Consider the following 24,021-nt stretch of genomic DNA (forward strand, 5'->3'; position numbering starts at 1 on the left):
CCCACGAAACCATCACCAAACTCAAGATAATGAACGTATTCATCACCCCAAAATGTTTCCTCTTTCCGCTTTATAACTGTTTTTCTTATCATAATAGTAACACATTTTATTTAGCTGTGATAGTGCATATATGTGATCAGTCATGGCCTGAGATATGAATTAATTTTTTATTTTCTACTCTATTTAATGGCCCCTCTTTAATGGGCCAGTGTTTTTAGCTGTAGTTAAGCATACATAACATTATAAATAAAATAAATAGCATAGATTATATTGTAGGGATATGCCATGTTTGTTTATCTCATTTTTAATATTGGAAATTTTTTACTTTTTCATTATTATAAATATCACTAGGATAAATTTTCTTATGTTTCCTGGAAGGCCTTTTGACTTCAACTGCTGTTCTGTTTCATTTCAGATTATGAAAAGGGGGGTGTTTTAAAAGTTGAAGATTTTGAGAGAAAAGCAAGGGAAGGTGAGTGTCAGTGGAAACCACTGAAGGCAAGCCCGTGAGGCTGTGCCTGCCAACCCCAGTGACCTTAAGGTCACCTGATGCACCTCAGCCAGCAGAAAGCCACTCAGCAGGCTGGTTTCCTATCTTTGCCAGGAGTTAAAAGCATTAAGTGTCAAAGAAAAAATGAGAATACAAGAACTTGGACAAATGGTGGAAACCTTTTCTTCTTACTACATTTCTTTCTTCCTTTTTTAAAAGAGGTTGAAATAGTGTTATCAGTAGTAATGAAACTCTAACCACCAGAATATACGAGAAATAGTTGCAGAGGCTTCCCTGAAGGAGTCCATCATAAATGCAAATAACTGATCTCACCCAGAGGCCGTGAAATAGGACTAACTGGTATTTCCCTGTCTTTTGGGCCTCAGCGTTAACACTGTATAAGGGACTTAGTTGAATTAAGCCCCAACATTAGGTCATAGAAATACATGTCATAGCAAATGAACTAGGTAGGACCCATGTACCTTTGAGTATATGAGATGTCACATCAAAATTGTGCAGGTTCTTGATGAGCTGGGGTCCTGCAGAGGCTGTCAGTGCACAGTTCTAGCCCCTGAGACTCCCAGGCATCTGGGAGAAGATTTGGCTGTGCTTATTCTCAGTCCGTATTTAAAGAAAATCGCACTCAGATGGCTGCAGACTTGAATTGCACTCTTCTTTCTCTCACCACCAGTGTGTGATAACCTGGAAAACTTCACCTCAGGCAGTCCTTTCCTGTGCATGGATCTCAGTTACATCACAGCCTTGTTGAAGGATGGCTTTGGCTTTGCAAGCAGCACTGTCTTACAGGTAAGAGAGAGGACACCAGTGTCACATAACAGTCCTCTCACTTCACAGTTGCAGATAAAGAGTTAAAAACTTGTTTAGTAATCAAAGTGGCTGCAGGTGGAATTTTGAGATAATTTTATTCAGGCTATGGACAAGGCAGTGTGCAAGGCACCATGAATATGGGAAATTAGCTTGATGCAGGAGCAGCTTCTAAGTGCAGTTGACCCTTGAATAATACAGGCTGAATAACATGGATTTTCAGTAGTAAGTATTACAGTACTGCACAATCTGTGGTTCATTGAATCCACAGATACAGAGGGCCGACTGTACAGTTATATGCAGGTTTTTGACTACACAGGGTTTGGCACCTATAACCCCCTGTTGTTCAAGGGTCGACTCTATATTACCAGGCAAGCTATCCCAGAGGTCATAGAGCAGAGTGACTTGCGGCCCAAGTTAAGATGCCCAAGTCACATGGTTTATTAAATCAATTTCAAAAGTCAGAAGAAGCAAGGGGAACACACAGGATGGGGTGCAAGCAGAGCTGTACTTCCTGAATTCTGGGTTCATATGTCCTGCCTGTCTTTGCTGCTGACAATGTGGTTTCAAGTACTGTAGGTAAAGTTTGGTCAAGGGAGCATAAGGACAGGGTGCCTGGGGCAAAGCTGCCCTTTTTGAAGGGGCAGGGGGCAAGTACACCGGTCAGTAGCATCAGCTCGCTCATTAGTCCGTTTGATGATTTTGTTTGGCAGAGGACATGAGGGACCTCTGCCAAAGGGTGTCACCAGTGAGTGGCTTACTGGGACCTCATGAGTACTGAACGCCTTGCGCAGGGCGTCATTGTATTTTGTGTGTGTCTCATACATTTAGTGCCTCTTGCGTCTTGGGTCCCTTTGTCTTCCTTACTTCATCTGTAGCAGCTTGTTATCTGTTCCAAACACATCTTATAAGTTTCACCCATCCCGTACTTTTTATATTCTGTACCATAATTGAGTAATTGCTCATTTTAGTTACAAAGATGATTAAGATGTAATCTTTGTCCTCAAATAGTAATAGTGTACAGACCACTAGAGGAGATGTAACATACAACTATGCCCCAAGGCAACTTTGAATTCTAAGGTCAAGTTCGTAGATTGTACTTTGTGAAGTTCCCTTCTCTTGTGTCACTTCCTCTTCCTGTTTCTTCATTTCCAGATCAGTTTATAGTGCCTCATTTCTTGTGTTATACAGATTTCAGAAATTCATTTGTACAAAGGTATTTGGATTTAATGTGTTGTTATACCCGCTGAGAATATGGCATTTAAGGAGTTACTTGCCCATAGTCAGTAAAGCGTAGTGTTAAAGGCATGGGCTCTGTTCTCCATCAGATCTGGGTTGAAGCTCTGATTCTGCAAGCTTACTAGCTCTGTAGCCCTAGATGACTTATTTCCTCTTTTAAGTTCCTCATTCAAAACACGGGGGTCCTTAGAGTACCCATTTCTTAGGGCTGTTATGAAAACGGAGATAAAGTACAGTGCCTGGCACATAGTAAGTTATTGTTAGTGTAGGCATTTCACACCAGTGGGAGGCTTGGGGTCATCCTAAGCCCTCAATACTAAGTTAACTACTACCTGTACTTAAGCATCAACAGTAACCAAATCATCAAGGACAATTTTCTGCCATTTCCATTTCTGGCATCCTTTTAGTCTTCATTTCAGTGGCAGCAGAATTTGCATCAGGGGTGGGCAGTCCCCTATTCCAGAGATGGCTTCACTTTGGCATCGAGGTCCTGAGGACAGAGGGACATTTCAGGGTGCTGGGGCTAGGGGGCACTCCCAGTGTGACTTGGGCATCGCAGACTAAATCTCAAGATAATGATGCACACGCCATTCTTCTCAGCTTTTGGCACATTGACTGTTGAATTAATTTTATTAAGTTAACACAGAAGTATTGTGTCATAGAAGTTAGAAAATTAAAACCAGTCCACTGATTGGCAAACCTGGGCATATCATCTTTATAATAGCTTATGCAGCATTCCAGTAAAACTGATAAAAATGGAGTTATCTGGTTGAAGCAGAGGTAGGGAGCCTGGAGCACCACCATTTGCCTCCTTTCTCCTTTGAAGCACTTCTAAGGAACCCCTAGGATTCTGAAGAAACAATTTGATAAATGCTAATCTAATCCTGTTATGTAGTTGAGAAAAACTTTTGCCAAAAGTCACTGAACCAACTGAAGCACAATCTGGCCTAGAATGCCTCAGATCCCTGGGTTGGTTATTAACGAGTGCTTAAGAAGAGGAGGTTAATTACCAAGTATGAATTGAGAAGCTTAATACATTCTTTCCTACCCCTAAATCTACTGCTAACTCCTGTTATATATTTAGTTTCAGGACTAGGGAGAGTTCAGAAGCCTATCTAAAAGGTCCTTTTCAGAAGTCCTGAGTTGAGACCACTTCCTGGGCCAGAAGATTCAGGGATCAGATGGGCAGGTGTAGGGGCGGTGGACAGTGGTGGGAGGAGAACTTGCCGGGAGGGTTGGGAGACCTCCAGAGACTGGCTACTCCTACTGCTGCCTTGGTTTGGCCATGTAGATGATCTGGGAAGATACTCTCTGCTTGTTGTGCTTGCTAGAGATGAAAATGGAACAAAAATGTGAAGGCTTTTTTTCTCCTTCCCCACAGCTCACGAAGAAAGTGAACAACATTGAGACCGGCTGGGCCTTAGGGGCCACCTTTCACCTGCTGCAGTCTCTGGGCATCTCCCACTGAGGCCACAGCATTCCTCTGAGGCCTGCATTTGCCATTTTTAAAGGGAGAATGAGAGAGGAGAGGATTCTGTTGTGTTCTGAGCTAGTCTGGGGGCCACCTGGACTGAAGCCCAGCAGCTGGTTTCACCAAGAGGAAGGGGCTTTTGTAGACAGGTCTTGCCCTTGGGTCTAGAGATTTGGGTTTAATTAATTTTACACATCAAATGTGAACTCTTTCCTAACCACTCTTCGTGCACAGCTGGTACCAGAATCTAAATCTTTGAGGTTCCCTGTGTATCAGAGAGCCAAAAGTAACAGCTTTGGAACTTAACCTTGGGGAACCCAGGGATGGAACCGTGGCAACCAAAGAAAAATCTCATTTCAGCCCTTTAGTGCCTCATCCCTTTGAACATTTTAATTATCCTCTTAATGTTAAACTGATGACAGTCCCATGACCTATTGACACCGGTATTTTCCTACACTTTGCCCTATCCCACCTTTACTTCCACTCACCTGCCCTTAAAAAAAAAGGCTTTGCTTTCCATGTGTAATTCAAAGAGAAAAACACCGTATCTGAAGTAACTCAATCCACTTTGTGTTAGCGCCAACCCAGCCAGCTGAGAGCAGCCATTCTAAATCTCAGCAGGATGGAGATCAATTCCTCACTGGCCAGAAGGGGGACATCCAGTTAAGGGGACACATTTTGGGAGGGTGTGGCTGCCTTGTACAAACCACCTTTTAATCAACTTTTTGTCAGTCAACCCAATCTTATATGAGTATGTGTGTGTTTTCAGTGCAAATACCTCCTCCTATGCTCGTGTTTGATTTGGCATCCTAAACCTATATTCTTTGCATTTCTAATACAGCTATACCCTGGCTTCTAGTAAGAGGCCTGTGGGTGTGCTTTCTAAGGATCTAGATTTTGGTAATAGCCCCTTTCAGCTTGCCCTTTTAGTCTCTTTATAGCAGTGTCTCTTTCTGCGCTGCCCCCCTGATCATTTTAGCTAGCATCCTCTACATAGTTGTCTAGTCCCCGGGTTTCTGATGCCCTTCCTGGTGATACCTAACATTGACTTGATTGGCCATCGTGGCCCACATCCATATAGTGGGTGCTCACTAAATAGTCAGCATTCGATTCTGTGAATTATTTCCCCTAAAGGCCATTATCTTGTTCTCTCCCGCATGACCATCATTTGCTTGTCTACCCACTTGATTGTTCTTGGACTTGGAAGATCTTCCTGTAGTCTGGCTCTTTACCTCCAGCTTCCTACCAGCAGAATTGTATCTTCACACACTTGTAGCTTCCACAGTAGACTCAGCTTTTTCACATAAATATACTCAGCCTCATACCAGTTCCCGGGGAACCTTATTTTTAAAGGTATTCCATTGAGTCAAGAAATATTTAACATCTGATATGCGCAACTAGGCCAATTTCTGTATACTTATCCCCCCCAAATTTGTTTTTTCAATTCTATGTGGCATTTTTTCATTCTTCACACTAATGTTAAATTATACTGAGGTCACCTTTGTACCTATTCTGTTCCTCCAAAAATGCTAAAACAGAATGAAATAATAGAATCTTTAGAGTTGGAAACAGCTGAAAAATGTAATCCAGTCTTCCACCCACTGCAGTCCCTTAAGCTTCTAACTCGTTATCACTGTTTCTGTTTAGGCATGTTTCCAGACAACTCATTCCACTTTGGACTGCACTGATGTTAAAAATAAATCCCTCCTCCATAGTCTCACTTCTGCTCTAATCTCTCCTTCCACAGTCTTTTGGTGTTTTGAAGAAAACACCTCCTAAATCCCTTACACCCTCTTTAGCATACCATGTGACCTCTGGACCTTCGCATCTTTGTCCAAAGAGGCCATTAGAACCAATCTTCATACACTAAATATTCTTCAAGATTAGGGACAGGGAATCCCCTGGTGGTCCAGTGGTTAGGACTCCATGCTCTCACTGCTAAGGGCCCAGGTTCAGTTCCTGGTTTGAGAATTGAAATCCCATAAACTTCACTGGGGGAGACCATTTCACATTAGAAACCAAGTTTTCCCAAGAGATAAGCTGTGTTCACTAAAGACTCCTCCAGCTTGATGGGTTCAGAAGAGTAAGATTTCCTGGTCTTTTATCACCAGTTTATCTCTGAAACTTTTTTTATAAAGGCCACAAGTTGTTCAGCTGACTCCTTGAGTCATCCCAAATACTTTCAGAACTCTTGGGTAGATGCATTATAACTCCAGAAATGTAGCTACATATTTTCTGATAATCTTGATTAGAACATCTGGAGAATTAACCAGTTTATCCATTATAGGAGCAACTTGGAATGCGAATTTTTATTTCCTACAAAAAAATTTGTCTGTAGTATTCTTTGTGCTGCTAGTATACTTTTTGAGCCTCTTACTAAGAGGTCCTACAGGGTCTAATATTGGTGATTAGGTTTCCTTTCTGTAAATATGTTATATATTTCAAATACTTAGGACAAGGCCTGGCACATAGTGGATGTTGTGTGTTTTCATCAAAACATCCTCTGTGGGTTATGGAGGTCCTTGCAAGGTGTGCCTTAAAATTCACGTCTTGCCTGATTTTGTTTGCGTACTTTTGTAGAGTCCATGTTCTTTTTACCTTTCCATTTTCTTATGAAAGATGACCTTTTTTCCCTACAGTGACCTTTCTGGACTTTGCCAGTAGTCACCCAGCTTTTCCCAGAGCTGCCATCTTTCATTCTGGGCACATTTTCCCTGAGATTCCAGGAAGACTTGCAACATTCACGTTTTTACTCTAGGATCTTATAAATTTTCTGCATTTACCTGAAAAGCTCCCCCGTGGTAACACATTTCCCACTCCTTCAAAAATATTTCCCCCAAAAAAGCTTACTTTGGGTCAAAAGCAGACTGTTATCTTCTCCTTTCATCGTCAAATCAGACTTCTGGGCAAGATGTTCTTTATGGCATACAAATCCAATGGATCCAAAAATCTCTTTGATAGGGATCTCAGGTACTGTGAGGTAAGCCCTTCAAAACTGCAGAGTAAAGCAACCTGCCACCTGCCCAGGTCGGCCAGCAGTCTGCAATCAAACATGAACAAATTCTGCTCTGCTGCTAATCAGATTCTTTTCTTTTGACCTGGTTCCTGAGGTCTTTTAACCTGTGCAATGAAATTATTTATTGTTTTATGACAGAATACAGTGGTGTCCCACAGAGGAGCCATTGATGAAAAATGGTGCTGTGATAAGGAAGTAATAACTAGCATTTTAAAATCTGGTTTCCTTTTAAGAAAGTCTAATATACCTATAACAAAGGTTAAAGCAATTTGTCTTATTTTGCATTCTAGCATTATTAATTTTAAAATAGCAATTCTAACAAAAATGCACCAATTGACTTTCCAATTCTTGTCTTTATCAAAAAAACTGTATAAATTTACAACCAGCATTTTTAAGTTGTATAAATCTTCTTTCTCAAAAAAATTGCTAACGAGTCAAAGTGAATGAGACGGCACCTTAGCAATTTTTAAGTAATAAAAATTTCTTTTCAACCAAGTAAGTTATAGTCGTCCTTTGGTTTTTTCCCCTTGGCTTGGCTGATATACCCTCCTCACCATAAATTATCACTCATTATTTGGGCTCCAAAAGTTCATTAAACAGAGGAGAAGAAGAGACTCCAGAATTCTAATGTAAATTTATTAAATTTTGAAATGATGTGATGGTCTTGGAAAAAGATGTTCAATATTCATTTTTCATCAACATAATCTCCAGAAGAAGAGTATTCATTTGCTTGCAAAGGCCATAATCTGTTCCTAGAGATAAAATGAAGTCAAATGAGTGATACTCTTGACATTTTAAGGTATGAAGGCAGGTGAAGATAATACTTTAAAATATTTAAAGTGATTGAAACAAAAACTGGCGAAAGTTCCAGACAGATTCTCCTTCCAAGTCCCTCCAAAGTAACTTTTAATGGAGGTTTCTCAGGAAAGAAGCTGGACAGCAGCAAAAGGAGTATAAGAATCTTTAAGAGTCCCTGTTCACTATTTTATATAAAGTTACTGCTTCCATGTCGGCTAGTACCAAAAAGCCCAGCAGGGACATTTCTGCTCATAACCACTGGGGAAGGTATTCAGATAAAGATGATAATTTAATGGCCAAGGAAATTAAAGAGTCATTGGCCAAGTCATTCCTCAGTGAGCAAGATTCTTGGCGATCTGGGAGAGTTCTCTTACTTTGAGTGGAGACACTGCATTTGTAGCCTGCAAGCCCCAGGTCCTGAGCAGCACGAGGGGGGTGGCTCTGGTGGAATAGAGCCTTTTCAGTAGGTCCGTAGCAGCCAGAAGAGCAGTGTTGTGACGCTGTCTGTCTGTTTCATAACTTGTGAGGTGGCTCATGGAGCCTGGAGGGAAAAGGCAAGGTTACCTCCCTGATTCTGTGGTGCTGTTTTCTTTCTGAGCAAACCAGATGCATTTATGCCCACTATATCTGGCTCCTGAGAAGCCATCTTCCTGATCTTCCCATATTATGAGCTCAGGATACTTCTCCAAGGTACACTGAATCCTTACCTAAGTCTTTGCCATTGAAGGCTGCAGTACTGAGGTGATGGAGCAAGCTGGAGATATCCCCAAAGCCCATGTTGACACCTTGTCCTGCAAGTGGATGGACTCTGTGGGCTGCATCCCTAAGAATAAAGCAGAGTTCAGGTGTGGCCTCCAGCCAGAGGGAAAAGGGAGCAGCTCTGCTGTTAACCGTCTTACCCAATGAGGGCCAGCCGAGGCCGGACGTACTCGGCAGCATGTCCCAACCCAAGAGGAAACAGGACTCGGCTTTTGGCGTCCACCCTGGCTACACTGGGGGGCAGCTGGCGAGCTGAGACTCTAGCGGGCTTCAGAAAGGCAACCGCAGACTGCAGCATGGAGCCAGCTGAGTCAATGAAGTCTGTGTGGTTCACGTCACTCCACTGAGCAGCATCGACCACAAAACAAAGTGAAAGTTCATCAGCGATTCCAGCAGGGAATTAAAACATTCAAGGCAACCATTTTATAACCACAGCCATGGGGAGTGGCACCACAAGTGACGAGCCCCTCGAATGCAAAATGCAATTCCCCATCACTCCCCACAAGCTGTAGGATCAAGTCAAACTGCTCATGAGCTGCCCCTGCCTATCTCTGAGCTTCATCTTTCCCCATTCCTGACCCTCAAAATGCACGTGCCAGCCACAAAGCAGCTCTCTCTACAGCATGCTCTTGATCCCACACAGCCCTCTGCTTAGAATGTCCCCTCAATTCTCGTTCACCAGGGTAACACCTAGGAGTATCCAGAAGCCACCACTGCTTTGTAAGCCTCCCTCCAAACGGTGCTCTGTGGCTGCCATCTGCCGTTCTCCAAGCCCCACAGTATCGCTCCCTATGCAAACTCTACCACTGGGCCCTAACTCACTTCTGTGTCCTTTCCTCACTTGGAGCTTCCTGAACGCAGGGACTGTATCTCACTTGTCTGACTCCAGCGCCATCTACGGAACAGCACTCATAACTTGCTGGACGAATGTACTGCAAAGGCCTTATGCCAGGAACATATACTAAGTGACCCAGAAAGGGTCATCATTTATCTTGGAAGCCCCTTTAATACATTTAGTTCCTTTTGTTCTTGCTGCCTGCTATTAAAAATTAAAGTATTATCGCTTCAAAAAAAGTTACTTATCCAAGTAACTTCCACCCAGGCAGCTGTTTCAGTCAGCAGAGCAGCAGCCCACAACCCTCAGAAGGGCACACAAGCCAATTTCTGTGGTTTTACGTTTTCCTGAAGCCTCTCCCCCATGTAATCCAGATCAAGTGGTACAGGTCCAAAGGAGCAGTGTGTTGATTATTCCTTTCTTCTTACTCAGAACCACCTTTCTGTATTTATCCCCTCAACACATCATCGGCAGGTGATACTCACAAAGGCGGAGTTAATGGCATCCACAAACTCCTCCTCCTCCATGCTGACCAGCTCTGCTGCATGTTCATGGGATGTGGACCAAACCAAGGAACTCAAAGTGTCTGAGAGCTGTGTCGAAAGAACATCAATGCCAAGGGCTGACACTTCGGTTGCTGAGAGCTCTCAGGCGCAAGAGACGATAAGAAGGGGTAACAAAGTTAGTCTGGGCATAGTCCATCGCAACCAGCAAAAGGCTAAGTGAAGTGAGGTTCTAGAAGGAGAAGGGTTGACATGTTTAAGAAGACAAGCCAGAAGGACTTCTTACCGGAAGCAGAGCAATGGGCCCAGAGGGGAGAAATCTCTGCCAAGCTACATTATTTTCGGTGGCCTACAACACACAGGAGAAGGGTAATTGTCAGAAGTGCCTGGTACCAGTTAGGCATGAGCAGGGCTCCCGATGGTGGGCTCAGGATCTTACCTCCGATAAATGCAGAGTAGCCACGACAGCAGATTGGTCATAGTTCCAGCTAACATTCCTGATTCCCGCAGCCTGCCGCACTCCTGAGTTGTGACCGTCTGCCCCAATCTGCGTGCAGACAAGAGCCTGCTGAGTCTGCCAACCTCTTAATTAACAAAACTATTCCAGAAGGTTGTCCCTGCCTCCTAAAAGTTTTCTCTAGTTCCAACTGTTGGCAAGCCCATCTGGGGCAGGCAACTCTTTATCACGCCTGCCTCACTCCCAGCCCCTAGAGGAGAAGCCCTACATAAGCAATCCCAGCTTCAGTGAACAGACCACAGCCGGACATCTGACCAAAGAAGGGCCAGCTGTAGGTTTAACTCAGCCAAAGTCTCTTCAAACTGAACTAGGAAGCAGTAAGGCAGACACTGGAGCCGAACAGTCCTGATGTAAGGCTGAGAATGGCTGCCATGTAAAAGGGGAAGCTGATGAGCAGAAAAAGAAAAAAAATGGGACATGCAAGATGAGTTTACCACAGGATTCATGACAGGTAAGGAAAGGGCTCATTTTCTGACCCTCTGATTCCTGTTCCTGTAAGGCCAGCTATCCTTTATTTCAAGACATATGATGGTCTGAGAGATTGCCTCCTGTACAGCATTTACAATAGGGCCATCCTAACTGGAGCTGGTCTGAGTGGGTCCAGGTCCTTATAGCCAAAAGCTTTGCCTCCAATCAACTTCAACTATAGCTAAGATCTAAAACGAGAGACCACAGACTCTAATAAGATGCGGATATGCAAGACCCCTGGCAAAATAAGAATCTTCAACTACCAACAATTTGGTCTGGAGGGTTCTGCCATCACCTAGGGTAATATGAACCCAAGGGCTGGAGTCTGCCATGGAAAATGGATAAGGCCAGGTATAGCTGACTGCTTTGCTCTTGTAGAGAACGGTCACTCGGTCTAGGGAGGTCAGAAGAGAGAAAACAAAACATTAGACAGTTGGCCCACAGGCTGAGGAAAAAACTCAGTAACTAAATAAAGCAAGGTCACAAGACAGCTTATCTTTATCTTATCAATGACTCCTAAATAAGAAAGGTAAAGACCTAAAAAAAACCCCACATGATCAATGTTATGGTCTAACAGCTAATAAAAGACAGAGGCCACAGGGATGAATCAGTGTGTGTCTGAGGGGAGAATCTCTCAGACTTATCACCTGACCAGGCACTCTTTTTTCCCCACACTCCTGCTCCTCTAGTTTCTTTTTCACTCTGTGTCCAAATGAACCCACATGTGCTTTCAGAGCAAACAGGGTGGGGAATACCACAGGCTCAAACAGGTTCTAGATTTCATAAGGTTTTCCTTGCCCCTGGAAGACATTTTACTTTCCTGATCATAAAAATTATGTTTATTACTTTTACTTGGTGTAAAAGTCTGAACTGCAAATAAAGGTTTAAAAGGTGGGGGGCAGGGAGAATCACCTTTAATCATACCACTCAGATAGAGTTATAGTCAAAGCTTTGTTCTATTGCTTTCCAGGTAATTTCCTATGTTTGCACATGCACACACACCATTCCCCCTTACACACACACATACAGGTGGGATCATACAACACAGACTTTTACACCAGTAGATTGTGGGACATGTTTCCAAGTGACTATTAGATCTCAGTGATTTTTAAAAACTACATGGAAGTTCACTCCATGGATGAACCATTATCTCATATCAAAAAGCATTTAAGTTGCTTCCAATTTTTCTCCCTCCAGAACCCTGAAATACTTATAAAACATATATATATATATATATGTAAAGGGAATTTATACCCAGACTACACAAAGAACCCTTTACTAAAAAAATAAAGACAATCTAGTTCTAAATGGGCAAAAGATTTTGCATAGACATTTCTCCAAAAAAAAATACATAAATAGCCAACAAACATCTGAAAAGACACTCAACATTATTAGTCATCAGGTAAATACAATCAAAACTATGAGACACCACCTCACAGTTACTAGGATGGCTATTTAAAAAAAAAAAAAAGAAAGGCTAAGGGGAATAAGTTTTGGCAAGGAGTGGAGAAATTGGAATTCTTAAAATTATTGGCAGTAAAGTGACATGGTGCAGCCTCTTTCAAGTTTGGCAATTTATGAAAATGTTAAACGTAGAATTATTACATGACGCAGCAATTCTAGTCCTAAGTATCCACCCAGAAGAAATAAAACATATATCCACACAAAAACTTGTACACAAATGTTCCTAGCTGTATTAACAACCACTAAAAAGTGGAAACAACCCAATGACCACCAGCTGATGGATGGATAAACAAAGTGTGATATATGCACATGAGACTGGAGTATTGAATCATGCTACAACATGAATAAATGTCAAAAATATATTCAGGGAGAGAAGTCAGACACACAAAAAATACACATTGTATAACTCTACTTAAATGAAATGTCCAGAAGAGGCAAATTCTGAAAAACAGAAAGTCACTGAATAGTACACTTAAAATGGCTGGACACTTACTGGTAGGTAAGTTATACCTGAGTAAAGCTGTTTTAAAAAGAGAGAGAAAGAACAACCCTGAAATAACCCTCAGAGGGCTTCTTTATGGTGAATATCAGTTATCTGTAGGAGGGATCCTTCCAGTTAGTCCCAGAATAATTCTAAGACAGTTCTCCTTCCAAAGAGTGACTGGAAGATGGGAGAGTCAGGGGCCTCACCTGACACAGCCTCCAGCTGCTTAGTGAGAGCATGCATGATGACATCGTTCTCCACTATATAGCCCATGTCATCTAAATTATCCTTATCGAACATTATCAGAGCTTCCGAGCAGGCATCCCACACCTGGAAACACAAAGGGAAAGCATGTATTACAGTCCAAGGGAAAGGAGGTCTTACTCTAATCAGAAACTGAGCACTGCTTTCCCAAGGGAATGAAGCAGAAAAACCCCAAGGTGTCAGTCCCTCTAGTGGGAGATGTACAGTAAAGAAGAAAATTCTCTTGTGAATGCTTCCCTCCTACTTCCTGAGACAGAGTGTAAACTCTGCCTGAATTCTTCCCACATTTACAGAAAACCTGAGAATGTGTACTCCATTATTTTAACTCAAGACAGACCGAGATATCTTGCCAAAAGTGATAAAGGAGGCACCTGCATTCGCCGAAAGGCTCTGTATCTCATGTTGCAGATGTGGTCCCAGGCTCCAAAACCTACGAGAGAAAAGAGCTACATATAGACCAGAGCAATCTCATGGGACCTACATCCCTCCTGGGTCTCCCTTTGTCCCTTCTTCCTGTTAAGTGAGAGATTGTTCTCAGTGTTCAATAACAGAGAAATACTCACCACTTCTAACCTGTTTGGTGCTAGGAGCTAAGCTACTGTTTCCCAGTTTTGATTACACAGCATGAAAAAAGACCCAGCTTTCATGATCAAAGGTCAAATCACATTAAGAGGGAGAAATAATAAAGGAAATTAAATCCATATTGTACTTTCTCTTCACCATCCTACTAAGGTTACAAAGTGTTATCAAGTCATCCTACTGAGGTACAAAAAAAGTGTTACAAAAATCAACCTACGAGGCTACAAAGTGTTAGTCACTCAGTCCTATCTGACTCTTTATGAATCCATGGACTTTAGTCCATCAGGCTCCTCTGTCCATGAAATTCTCCAGGCAAGAATACTGAAGTGCACTGCCATCCCCTTCTTCAGGGGAATCTTCCCAAGGACTGAACCCAGATCTCCCTCACTGCAGGCAGATTCTTTACTGTCTGAGGCACCAGGGAAGCCCACTGAGGTTACAAACTTCCTGGATAAAGATGATTTTTTGTTTAAATCTAGAGAACCAAAGCAATTCATTCAGTGAGATATTTACTGAGCACTTAGTATGTGCCAGATACACTTCCAGGCACTGAGCACAAAGTGGGGAACCAGACAAATCTCAGCCGTTCCGCAGCTGACATTCCAGCTGGAGAGATAGACCCCCCCCAAAAAAAAATCATAATATCAGGTACTAAGTGTCATAAAGAAAAATAAAGCGGTATAATGGGCTAGAGAATGATGCAAGAGTCTCATTTTAGATGGGATGGTTCCACATAGGCTGGCTTGAGGGAATAACATCTGGCAGAGACCTGAAGACAATGTGCACACATCCATCTACACCCTAAAAGCATTTAGAATTCAGGCTCTCCAGCCCCACAGAAGGCTGACTCTGGGAATAAAGAGGATGCTGTTACTAAGTGAAGGGTCACAATTAGTTCATAGTTTCAATTCCACCAATTTATAATGACCCAACATCACAAATGATGTCTACATGGGCCCACATGTCTGCTGGAAGTTTTCCTCAGACTAGAAGTTGACACATGAACAATTCTTGGGATCTTCAGCTGTGCACTAGACTTACCAACCCCACCCTCCTCTCCCAGGCATCTTGGTGCGCTCCTTCCTAGGCAGGTGCCCCGCTGACTCTGCCCTGCGGGACATCTGGAAAGTCAAGACAGGAGGCCAGGCCGGCACTGTGTCAGAGGATCTTCTACTCACTACTGAGAAGGGTTGCAGAGCCAGGGGAGATGGAGCTGACCCTGTTGCTGTAAGTTTCTGGCAATTTCTCCAGTACTTTCTTTGGACCTGCTTCTAACAACAGGATTTTCTTGTCACAAAAGTGAATATCATGTCCTAAAAAAAAAAGAAACAAAAAAATGTGATATCATTTTAGAAAAATCAATTTATTCTCTCATTTCCAAGAGAAGTATCATATTAACTAATTCCTTAGTGCTTAGAATAACAATTTCTTACAGGACACATAAAAAGGGAACACCATACGGAGTCCTAAGCAGTAACATACAGCACATTTTCAGTCATGTAAACCACCCTGCTCGTGGCAATAAGAACTCTCCAGACCAACCCCTGCCATGCGCAAAGAAGCAAATAATGGCATAACCCGTAACAAGGGAATAGAATGCCCCAGCAGTATTTAGATACCAGATAGTTACAACCTTAAAAGTATTAAGTCACTAAAAATGACAAATCCTGTTCAACAGAAAAATAAAGCTAACAAACAAAATTCACCGTGGCCTCAAGACTGTCAAAGATAAAAGAGCTTATAAAAGAAAAGAAAGCCAAAAACTACACCAGTGGTGCCGAAAACTCTGATCCTAAAACATATGTATCAGTTCAGTTCAGTTCAGTTCAGTCGCTCAGTCGTGTCCGACTCTCCGCGACCCCATGAATCACAGCACGCCAGGCCTCCCTGTCCATCACCAACCCCCGGAGTACACTCAAATTCATGTCCACAGAGTCGGTGATGCCATCCAGCCATCTCATTCTCCGTCGTCCCCTTCTCCTCCCGCCCCCAACCTTTCCCAGCATCACAGTCTTTTCCAGTGAGTCAACTCGTCGCATGAGGTGGCCAAAGTATTGCAGTTTCAGCTTTAGCATCAGTCCCTCCAATGAACATCCAGGGTTGATCTCCTTTAGAATGGACTGGTTGGATCTCCTTGCAGTATAAGGGACTCTCATGAGTCTTCTCCAACACCACAGTTCAAAAACATATGTATAGTGAAGTACAAAGAGGATTTGGAGACTTTGGTACTGGGTGACTAGCACAGACACAAGACCCTCCACAGGGCCTAAAAAAAGATGCAGGGAAAAGATAAGCAGTGAGCTGCTGCCAAGAAAGGAGAAAACACCTGTGATGGGATTACCAGAGAAGAAACACTGCAGGCTTTACTTAGTAACGGTCAGGGAAACCCCACAAACCTTGACTCCTCTTTTTATTTTGGAATGTAAATGACAAAAAAAGGCGCTATTGTAACATACAACAAAGAAAGGGTGAAAATCAAGGGCAGCTCCAGTGGGAAAGGAAGTGAGCAGCGCTGAATCCACCAGCCCGGATGGCGCCCCCTGCCGTGCGGCAGCGGTTCTGCTAGAAGGATGGGAGCCCTGGCCATGGCCATGCTCAGCAGAGCGGGTGGTTCTGGTCCATCACTTCTCCGGCCTTGATCTAACGGTAGCCGCTCCCCCACCGAAAGCCCCAGCCACCTGCTCCCTGTGGAGCCTACTCGTTGAAGCCTCGCCTCCACAGCAGTGTTCTTCATACTGTGCCCGTACACCTCCGCCCCCAGGAGAGGTCAGTTCCTTGTTCCTCTAGGGTAGCTTTCATTTAAATCTTTGTTCTGTTCGTTATTTACAGATCGTTCCCCTTTGCTGGATTCTAAACTTCTTGGGGGCTAGGAATTCTTTTCTTATTGCGATAATGTCCCCAGCAGTATACGCTGTTATCTCCTCAACCCACAAAGATACTCAATGTCTTAACAGACATTTTTGTTCAATGAGAGACCAGGAAACATTTAGGAAGTCAGATTTCCATCCCATACTTGTCCAGGGGAAAAAAAATAGAAAAAATAATAAAAATACATATTTTAGGCTATAATATCATTATAGCCTCTATAATATTTATGTTAAAGCATAAACATATATGACTTAGCTGTTGATTCAATTAAATGAAATTATGAATTATAGGTGAATATCTAAATTTTAACCTTGAAATCATTTCACTCTATAAAGAATTCAAGTTAGTTTTATCAAATGACAACCGAGTGCCATAATAATTTGTCACTTTTATGAATAACAAGATTACATTAATAGTTTACTTTTTCTGGCATATCTAAACGCAAAGTTCCATAGAATCACTATCATCGTTATCATCACTGCTAATGTTTATTAACTCCTATATGCCTGGTGCAATTATATATGGTTTAGTATAGTACTTTCTGATATAATCCATAACAAAATTTTATGAAGAATAAAAAGCTATTCTGTCCTAATTTTAGAGATGAGAAAAATCAATGTACAGAAATTGTAATTTATACAATTCTACCCAGATAGAATTACAGACAAGACCAAGGATTTAAATACATGCAATCTCATATGGAGACCAGTCACTTCATCATTTAACTTCCTTTAAAGGAAGATTCCTTCTTATTTAAAACAATCATTGGACTGGAAACGAAAATCAGAAACTCTGAATTTTAATCCCAACTCTCACAGTTTCTAGCTTTCATCACCTATGAATGCATGCATAAATTTATGTATACATTATGCACTTTATAAATTTCTTTTGGTCAAAATAATTAGATCTCCAAGCACATAAATAGTTAGGGTCAATACTTTACTTTTCAGTATTTTATTTTTAGCTATTTAATATCATGTTTTGGGAAACTCTCTTGGAAAAAAATTACTGGAGAATATAATTTACAAGTAACAGTGCTGAGAGGGAAATACACATTTCAAGCCTAAAACATAAACTAATCTGAGTTTAAAGAAGAAAAGAATCAAGGAAAACATAAACTGGTCTATAAAGAAATGTGAAGAGGCCATGGAAATTTTTCACTTTTAAAGCAGCTATCCAAGATTAAGTGGATGTCAAAATGTAAAAGTTGATCACCAAATAAACTATTAACAAAGAATACTTTCGGGGATACAGGCCATGATCAAGGGGAGACACTAGCAAGCACAAAATCTCAAGCAGGTTGTTTACTTGACTCAGTAGGACCTGCCCAAGGACACAGTCTCCTTATTTCTCTGTTCATATTTTACATGAAAAAAGTAGAGGCTTGCTCACTGAATAAACTGTACCAAAGACTTACAAATCTCCCTCTGAGCTTCAATTTTCATGTTTTAACATTCAGTATTTTCTCTGAGCTTTTAAAACAGGAAATTAGCTGGTGTGTGAATTTTTTAGGGAAAACCTACGCTCGGTAGGTTTGAGTTATTTAGAGGCAGCGACTCATAACCTGGTGTACTCAGCCTATGACCTCTCTTTCGTAAACTTACACAGAAAATTGTTTTGCAAGTATCTGCTTAAAGTCAGCCTTGAATTAAGGAATTTATACTTCTATGGAAAAAAAAAACAGAAAAATGAACAATTACAATACAGAATTCTCTACGCTTATAAAAACTTTCCATCCTTGGGATGTGGGCAAATAGGGTGAGAAAGAGAACAAAACCTAAACAAAGAAAACAGCACAACACGAAATATTAATGAAATTAGCAAAAACTCAGTAAGACTAAAAAACTTTTCAAGTATATATCATACAAAATTGTATAAAAAGTTAAGAGGCAAAGTCACTACAAGACAATTAAGCTCTTCTCTGTTTCTTATTCTCAAACTGTGGGAATATAGGGAATTCCCTGGCAGTCCAATAGTTAGGACTTGGTGCTCTCACGGCCAGGCCCAGGTTTCAACCTTCAGTAGGGATCTAAGATTAAGATTCCACAAGCTGCTTGGCACAGAGGAAAAAAAGTATATGCAAGATACTTTTTAAAAGATGCCTATAGCAAGTGCTAATAACTGTATTTTATAAAATGATTTTGAGACTCAAGCCCATTAGCTTATATAAAGCACTGTTTGCCACCAGTCGCCTAGAAGAGGATACTTCCCCACTTCCTAGGGAAAATGTGACTATCACCTCACACTGAAATCAACAAAGACTTTCTCACTATTGAAAAATGAAAGTGTTAGTTGTTCAGTCGTGTCTGATTCTTTGCCATCCCATGGATTATAGCCTGCCAGGCTCCTCTGTCCACGGATTCTCTAGGCAAGAATACTGGTGGTGGTGGTTTAGCCACTAAGTCGTGTCCGACTCTTGTGACCCCATGGACTGTAGCCCACCAGGCTCCTCTGTCAATGGGATTCTCCAGGCCAGAATACTGGAGTGGGTTGCCATTTCCTTCTTCAGGGGATCTTCCCAACTTAGGAATTGAGCCCAGGTCTCCTGTATTGCAGGCAGTTTCTTTACCGTCTGAGCCACCATGGAAGCCAGAAAACTCAAATCCAATTTCTGAAAGTCACTGTACAATTGTTAAAAGCAAAAGAATTTGTTGGCCTAGGTTCAAATTCTGTCTCTGCATGGTGTGAGACTCTGGTCATTACTAAACCTTGCCAAGCAAGTTTCTTCATATAAAAGATGAAAATATCTACTTCACAAGGTAAGAGCAGTCTAAATTATACATTTTGCAAAGGTTGGACTCAAAGTAGATCACAGGCTGAAATGTAACAACTAAAACTATAAAACTCTTAGAAGAAAACACAGGAGCGAATCTTCCTGATTTGAGGTTAGATAATGATTTCTTAGACATGATACCAAAAGTAAAAGTGGTAAGAGACTGATAAGCTGGACTTCATCAAAATTAAAAACTTCTGTGCTTCCAAGGAAACCATCAAGAAAGTGAGAAAACAATTCACAAAATCGGAGAACATATCTGTAAATCATTTATCTGATAAGGGGCTTGTACCCAGAATATACTGGCTTGGCCAAAAGAATCATTCAGGTTTTGCCATAAGATGTTATGGAAAACCCTAAATGAACTTTTTGTCCAATCCAATATAAAAAACACAACTCAATAATAAAAAGACAAATAGTCCAATTTAGAAATGGGTAAAAGTTATGAACAGACATTTCTCCAAAGAAGATACACAAATAACCAATAAACACATGAAAGAATATTCATCATTAGCCATTCAGTTCAGTTCAGTCACTCAATCGTGTCCGACTCTTTGCAACCCCGTGAATCACAGCACACCAGGCCTCCCTGTCCATCACCAACTCCCGGAGTTTACCCAAACTCATGTCCATCAAGTCGGTGACGCCATCCAGCCATTTCATCCTCTGTCGTCCCCTTCTCCTGCCCCCAATCCCTCCCAGCATCAGGGTCTTTTCCAGTGAATCAACTCTTCGTATGAGGTGGCCAAAGTACTGGAGTTTCAACTTTAGCATCAGTCCTTCCAATGAACACCCAGGGCTGATCTCCTTTAGGATGGACTGTTTGGATCTCCTTGAAGTCCAAGGGACTCTCAAGAGTCTTCTCCAGCACCACAGTTCAAAAACATCAATTCTTCAGCACTCAGCTTTCTTCACAGTCCAACTCTCACATCCATACATGACCACTGGAAAAACCACAGCCTTGACTAGACGGACCTTGGTTGGCAAAGTAATGTCTCTGCTTTTTAATATGCTGTCTAGGTTGGTCATAACTTTCCTTCCAAGGAGTGTCTTTTAATTTCATGGCATTCAGTCAGTCAATCAGTCAGTCAGTTAGTTCAGTCGCTCAGTCGTGTCCGACTCTCCGTGACCTCATGAATCACAGCACGCCAGGCCTCCCTGTCCATCACCAACTCCCGGAGTTCACTCAAACTCATGTCCACAGAGTCGGTGATGCCATCCAGCCATCTCATTCTCTGTCGTCCCCTTCTCCTCCCGCCCCCAACCTTTCCCAGCATCAGACTCTTTTCCAGTGAGTCAACTTGTCGCATGAGGTGGCCAAAGTATTGCAGTTTCAGCTTTAGCATCAGTCCTTCCAGTGAACACCCAGGGCTGATCTCCTTTAGGATGGACTGGTTGGATCTCCTTGCAGTCCAAGGGACTCTCAAGAGTCTTCTCCAACACCACAGTTCAAAAACATCAGTTCTTCAGCACTCAGCTTTCTTCACAGTCCAACTCTCACATCCATACATGACCACTGGAAAAACCACAGCCTTGACTAGACGGACCTTGGTTGGCAAAGTAATGTCTCTGCTTTTTAATATACTATCAAGGTTGGTCATAACTTTCCTTCCAAGGAGTAAGCGTCTTTTAATTTCATGGCTGCAATCACCATCTGCAGTGATTTTGGAGCCCCAAAAATAAAGTCTGACACTGTTTCCACTGTTTTTCCATCTATTTCCTATGAAATGATGGGACCAGATGCCATGATCTTTGTCTTCTGAATGTTGAACTTCAAGCCAACCTTTTCACTCTCCTCTTTCACCTTCATCAAGAGGCTTTTCAGTTCCTCTTCACTTTCTGCCATAAGGGTAGATCACGATAACGTGATCACTGACCTAGAGCCAGACATCTTGGAATGTGAAGTCAAGTGGGCCTTAGAAAGCATCACTACGAACAAAGCTAGTGGAGGTGATGGAATTCCAGTTGAGCTATTTCAAATCTTGAAAGATGATGCTGTGAAAGTGCTGCACTCAATATGCCAGCAAATTTGGAAAACTCAGCAGTGGCCACAGGACTGGAAAAGGTCAGTCTTCATTCCAATCCCAAAGAAAGGCAATGCCAAAGAATGCTCAAACTACCGCACAATTGCACTCATCTCACACGCTAGTAAAGTCATGCTCAAAATTCTCCAAGCCAGGCTTCAGCAATATGTGAACCGTGAACTCCCAGATGTTCAAGCAGGTTTTAGAAAAGGCAGAGGCACCAGAGATCAAATTGCCAACATCCACTGGATCATGGAGAAAGTAAGAGAGTTCCAGAAAAACATCTATTTCTGCTTCATTGACTATGCCAAAGCCTTTGACTGTGTGGATCACAATAAACTGTGGAAAATTCTGAAAGAGATGGGAATCCCAGACCACCTGACCTGCCTCTTGAGAAACCTGTATGCAGGTCAGGAAGCAACAGTCAGAACTGTACATGGAACAACAGACTGGTTCCAAATAGGAAAAGGAGTACATCAAGGCTGTATATTGTCTCCCTGCTTATTTAACTTATATGCAGAGTACATCATGAGGAACGCTGGGCTGGAAGAAGCACAAGCTGGAATCAAGATTGCCGGGAGAAATATCAATAACCTCAGATATGCAGATGACACTACCCTTATGGCAGAAAGTGAAGAGGAACTAAAAAGCCTCTTCATGGCATTCAGTTCAGTTCAGTTCAGTTCAGTTCAGTCGCTCAGTCGTGTCTGACTCTCCGCGACCCCATGAATCACAGCACGCCAGGCCTCCCTGTCCATCATTAGGGAAAGACAAATCAAAACCAGATGTTACCTCACACTCACTATTATAACTAGTAACAAAAAGACAATACAGTGCTGTCCAGGATGTGGAGAAATGAGACCTCTCATTTATTGCTGGTGGGAATGTAAAATGGTGCAGCCGCTCTACAACACTGGTAGTTCTGCAAAACGTTAAGCAGAGTTTACCAAATGACCCAGAAAATCCACTTCTAAGATTATATCCAAGATAACCAAAAATACATGTTTACACAAACAAAAGCATGTAAGAGAAATTAGTAGCATTATTTGTTACAGCTCCAAAGTGAAAACGACTCAAATGTCTATCACTTGGTGAATGAATAAACAAAATATGCTATATATATATATCTACCCAAAATATTACTTATTATTTGGCAATAAAAAGAAACAAAGTAATGGCACATCCTGGGCTTCCCCCATGGCTCAGCGGCAAAGAATCCACCTGCAATGCAGGAGACTCGGGTTTGACCGATCCCTGGGTTGGGAAGATCCGCTAGAGGGCATGGCGACCCACTCCAATATTCTCGCCAGGAAAATCCCATGGACAGAGGAGCCTAATAGGCGACAGTTCATGGGATCGCAAAGGCGGGGCCTCACGATCCTTCTGACCTTTGGAGTTTTAAGCAGGAGGTGTCAGAAAAGTTACCACAGGGATAACTGGCCTGTGGCGGCCAAGCGTTCATGGCGACTGAGCACGCACACTGGCATATACTGCAACCTGGATGATTCCTGAAAACATTAAGCAGATTCCACGTATATGAAAAAGTCCTGAAAAAGCCAATCTATAGAGACGAAAAAGTACATAAGTGGTTGTCTAGGGTACTAGGGCGGAGAAGGCAATGGCAAGCCACTCCAGTACTCTTGCCTAGAAAATCCCATGGATGGAGGAGCCTGGTAGGCTGCAGTCCGTGGGGTCGCTAAGGGTCGGACACAACTGAGCAACTTCACTTTCACTTTTCACTTTCACACATTGGAGAAGGAAATGGCAACCCACTCCAGTGTTCTTGCCTGGAGAATCCCAGAGACGGGGGACCCTGGTGGGCTTCTGTCTATGGGGTCACACAGAGTCGGACACGACTGAAGTGACGCAGCAGCAGCAGGGTACTAGGGTGGAGGAGATGGGGGAGAGGGCGGGCTGCGTGGGCAGTGACTACTTAACGGGTTCGGGTTTCTTTGGGGCGGTGATAAAAATGTTCTATGCTTCATTGTGGCAGTGGCTGCACAGCTCTACAAATAAACTAAAATCATTACATTCTTTGCTTTTAAGTGAGTGAAGTTTATGGTATGCAAACTATATCTCAATGAAGCCGGTCTAAAAACATCAACAGGAAAACCGCCGAACCTAGCTCAGTAGACAACTGCCGGATGACTTCGGTGTCCAGACCGAAATAACCCTGGACGGGTCTGTGTCCCCACGTGTTGGAAGGACTCTTACGGTCCCTCCCACTTTTGACCCTTCGGAATTCCGAAGGAACAAACGTTTGCCCCCGGGGTCCTGCGGTTCCTCTGGGCAGGGAATGGACCACAAGATGGACCACTCAGGCTCTGGGCAAACAGTGCCAGGGCTCCCACACTCCTCAATCTTCCTTCACGGCCTCGCTTCCCGCAAATACCGGCCTGGAGATGCGCTTACCTAAGGCACAAGCCATAGCGGCGCCTACCAGGCCTCCCCCTGACACCACCACATCGTACACGTTGTCCGCCGAGGCGCCAGCCCACCTCCGGCAGGAGACCCGAGGGCCCTTCTGGGCAGCGGCAAACACACCGCCCCACCGGACCCTAGCCAGCTGGGCCGCCATGTCGCTGACCTGCGACGTTATCTGAGCGACTGAACTGAAACTGAACTGAACAGGCCCGCCTTAGGC

General features: G+C 42.7%; 2 protein-coding genes across 9 annotated transcripts in view; one reads left to right on the top strand and one right to left on the bottom strand.

Annotated features, from left to right (window-relative positions):
• The window catches only part of ENTPD5 (ectonucleoside triphosphate diphosphohydrolase 5), a 35,895-nt gene extending 28,359 nt beyond the window's left edge, over positions 1–7,536 (top strand). For all 5 annotated transcript variants that reach the window (XM_055435782.2, XM_055435783.2, XM_055435781.2 and 2 more), the window contains 3 exons: positions 416–472; positions 1,182–1,297; positions 3,936–7,536. In XM_055435782.2, coding sequence (XP_055291757.2) covers positions 416–472; positions 1,182–1,297; positions 3,936–4,022 — 260 coding nt within the window. In that variant the 3' untranslated portion in view covers positions 4,023–7,536. The remainder of the gene's footprint in view (positions 1–415; positions 473–1,181; positions 1,298–3,935) is intronic.
• A 124-nt stretch (positions 7,537–7,660) lies between these two features.
• COQ6 (coenzyme Q6, monooxygenase) lies at positions 7,661–23,999 on the bottom strand. 4 transcript variants are annotated; one of them, XM_055435778.2, is made up of 12 exons: positions 23,790–23,999; positions 14,891–15,025; positions 13,505–13,563; positions 13,076–13,199; positions 11,185–11,315; positions 10,376–10,483; positions 10,223–10,285; positions 9,919–10,026; positions 8,739–8,941; positions 8,547–8,662; positions 8,214–8,380; positions 7,661–7,793 (listed from the first exon to the last, which is right to left on the bottom strand). In XM_055435778.2, exons 1-12 carry the CDS (start codon positions 23,953–23,955, stop codon positions 7,764–7,766), a joined length of 1,410 nt encoding a protein of 469 aa, XP_055291753.1. In that variant the 5' UTR covers positions 23,956–23,999; the 3' UTR covers positions 7,661–7,763. The 4 variants fall into 4 exon arrangements, with proteins under 4 accessions (XP_055291753.1, XP_088695582.1, XP_055291754.1 ...); XM_088839456.1 differs by having other exon boundaries at positions 9,919–10,077; XM_055435779.2 differs by lacking the exons at positions 14,891–15,025; positions 23,790–23,999 and adding an exon at positions 14,754–14,867 and having other exon boundaries at positions 9,919–10,077.
• Between the last annotated feature and the right edge of the window lie 22 nt (positions 24,000–24,021).

Source organism: Moschus berezovskii, chromosome 9, assembly GCF_049115385.1.
Source record: "Moschus berezovskii isolate FMDL1 chromosome 9, NW_MosBer_1.0, whole genome shotgun sequence".
Taxonomy (NCBI): domain Eukaryota; kingdom Metazoa; phylum Chordata; class Mammalia; order Artiodactyla; family Moschidae; genus Moschus; species Moschus berezovskii.

Coding starts and splice junctions, on each gene's coding strand:
- COQ6 (XM_088839456.1), bottom strand. CDS start 23,955: ATGGCGGCCCAGCTGGCTAGGGTCCGGTGGGGCGGTGTGTTTGCCGCT. Junction 11,316..13,075: donor GCAGCTGGAGGCTGTGTCAG/GTGAGGCCCCTG, acceptor TGACCTCCCTAG/ACCGAGTGACCGTTCTCTAC. Junction 10,078..10,222: donor GGCCCATTGCTCTGCTTCCG/GTAAGAAGTCCT, acceptor TGCGCCTGAGAG/CTCTCAGCAACCGAAGTGTC.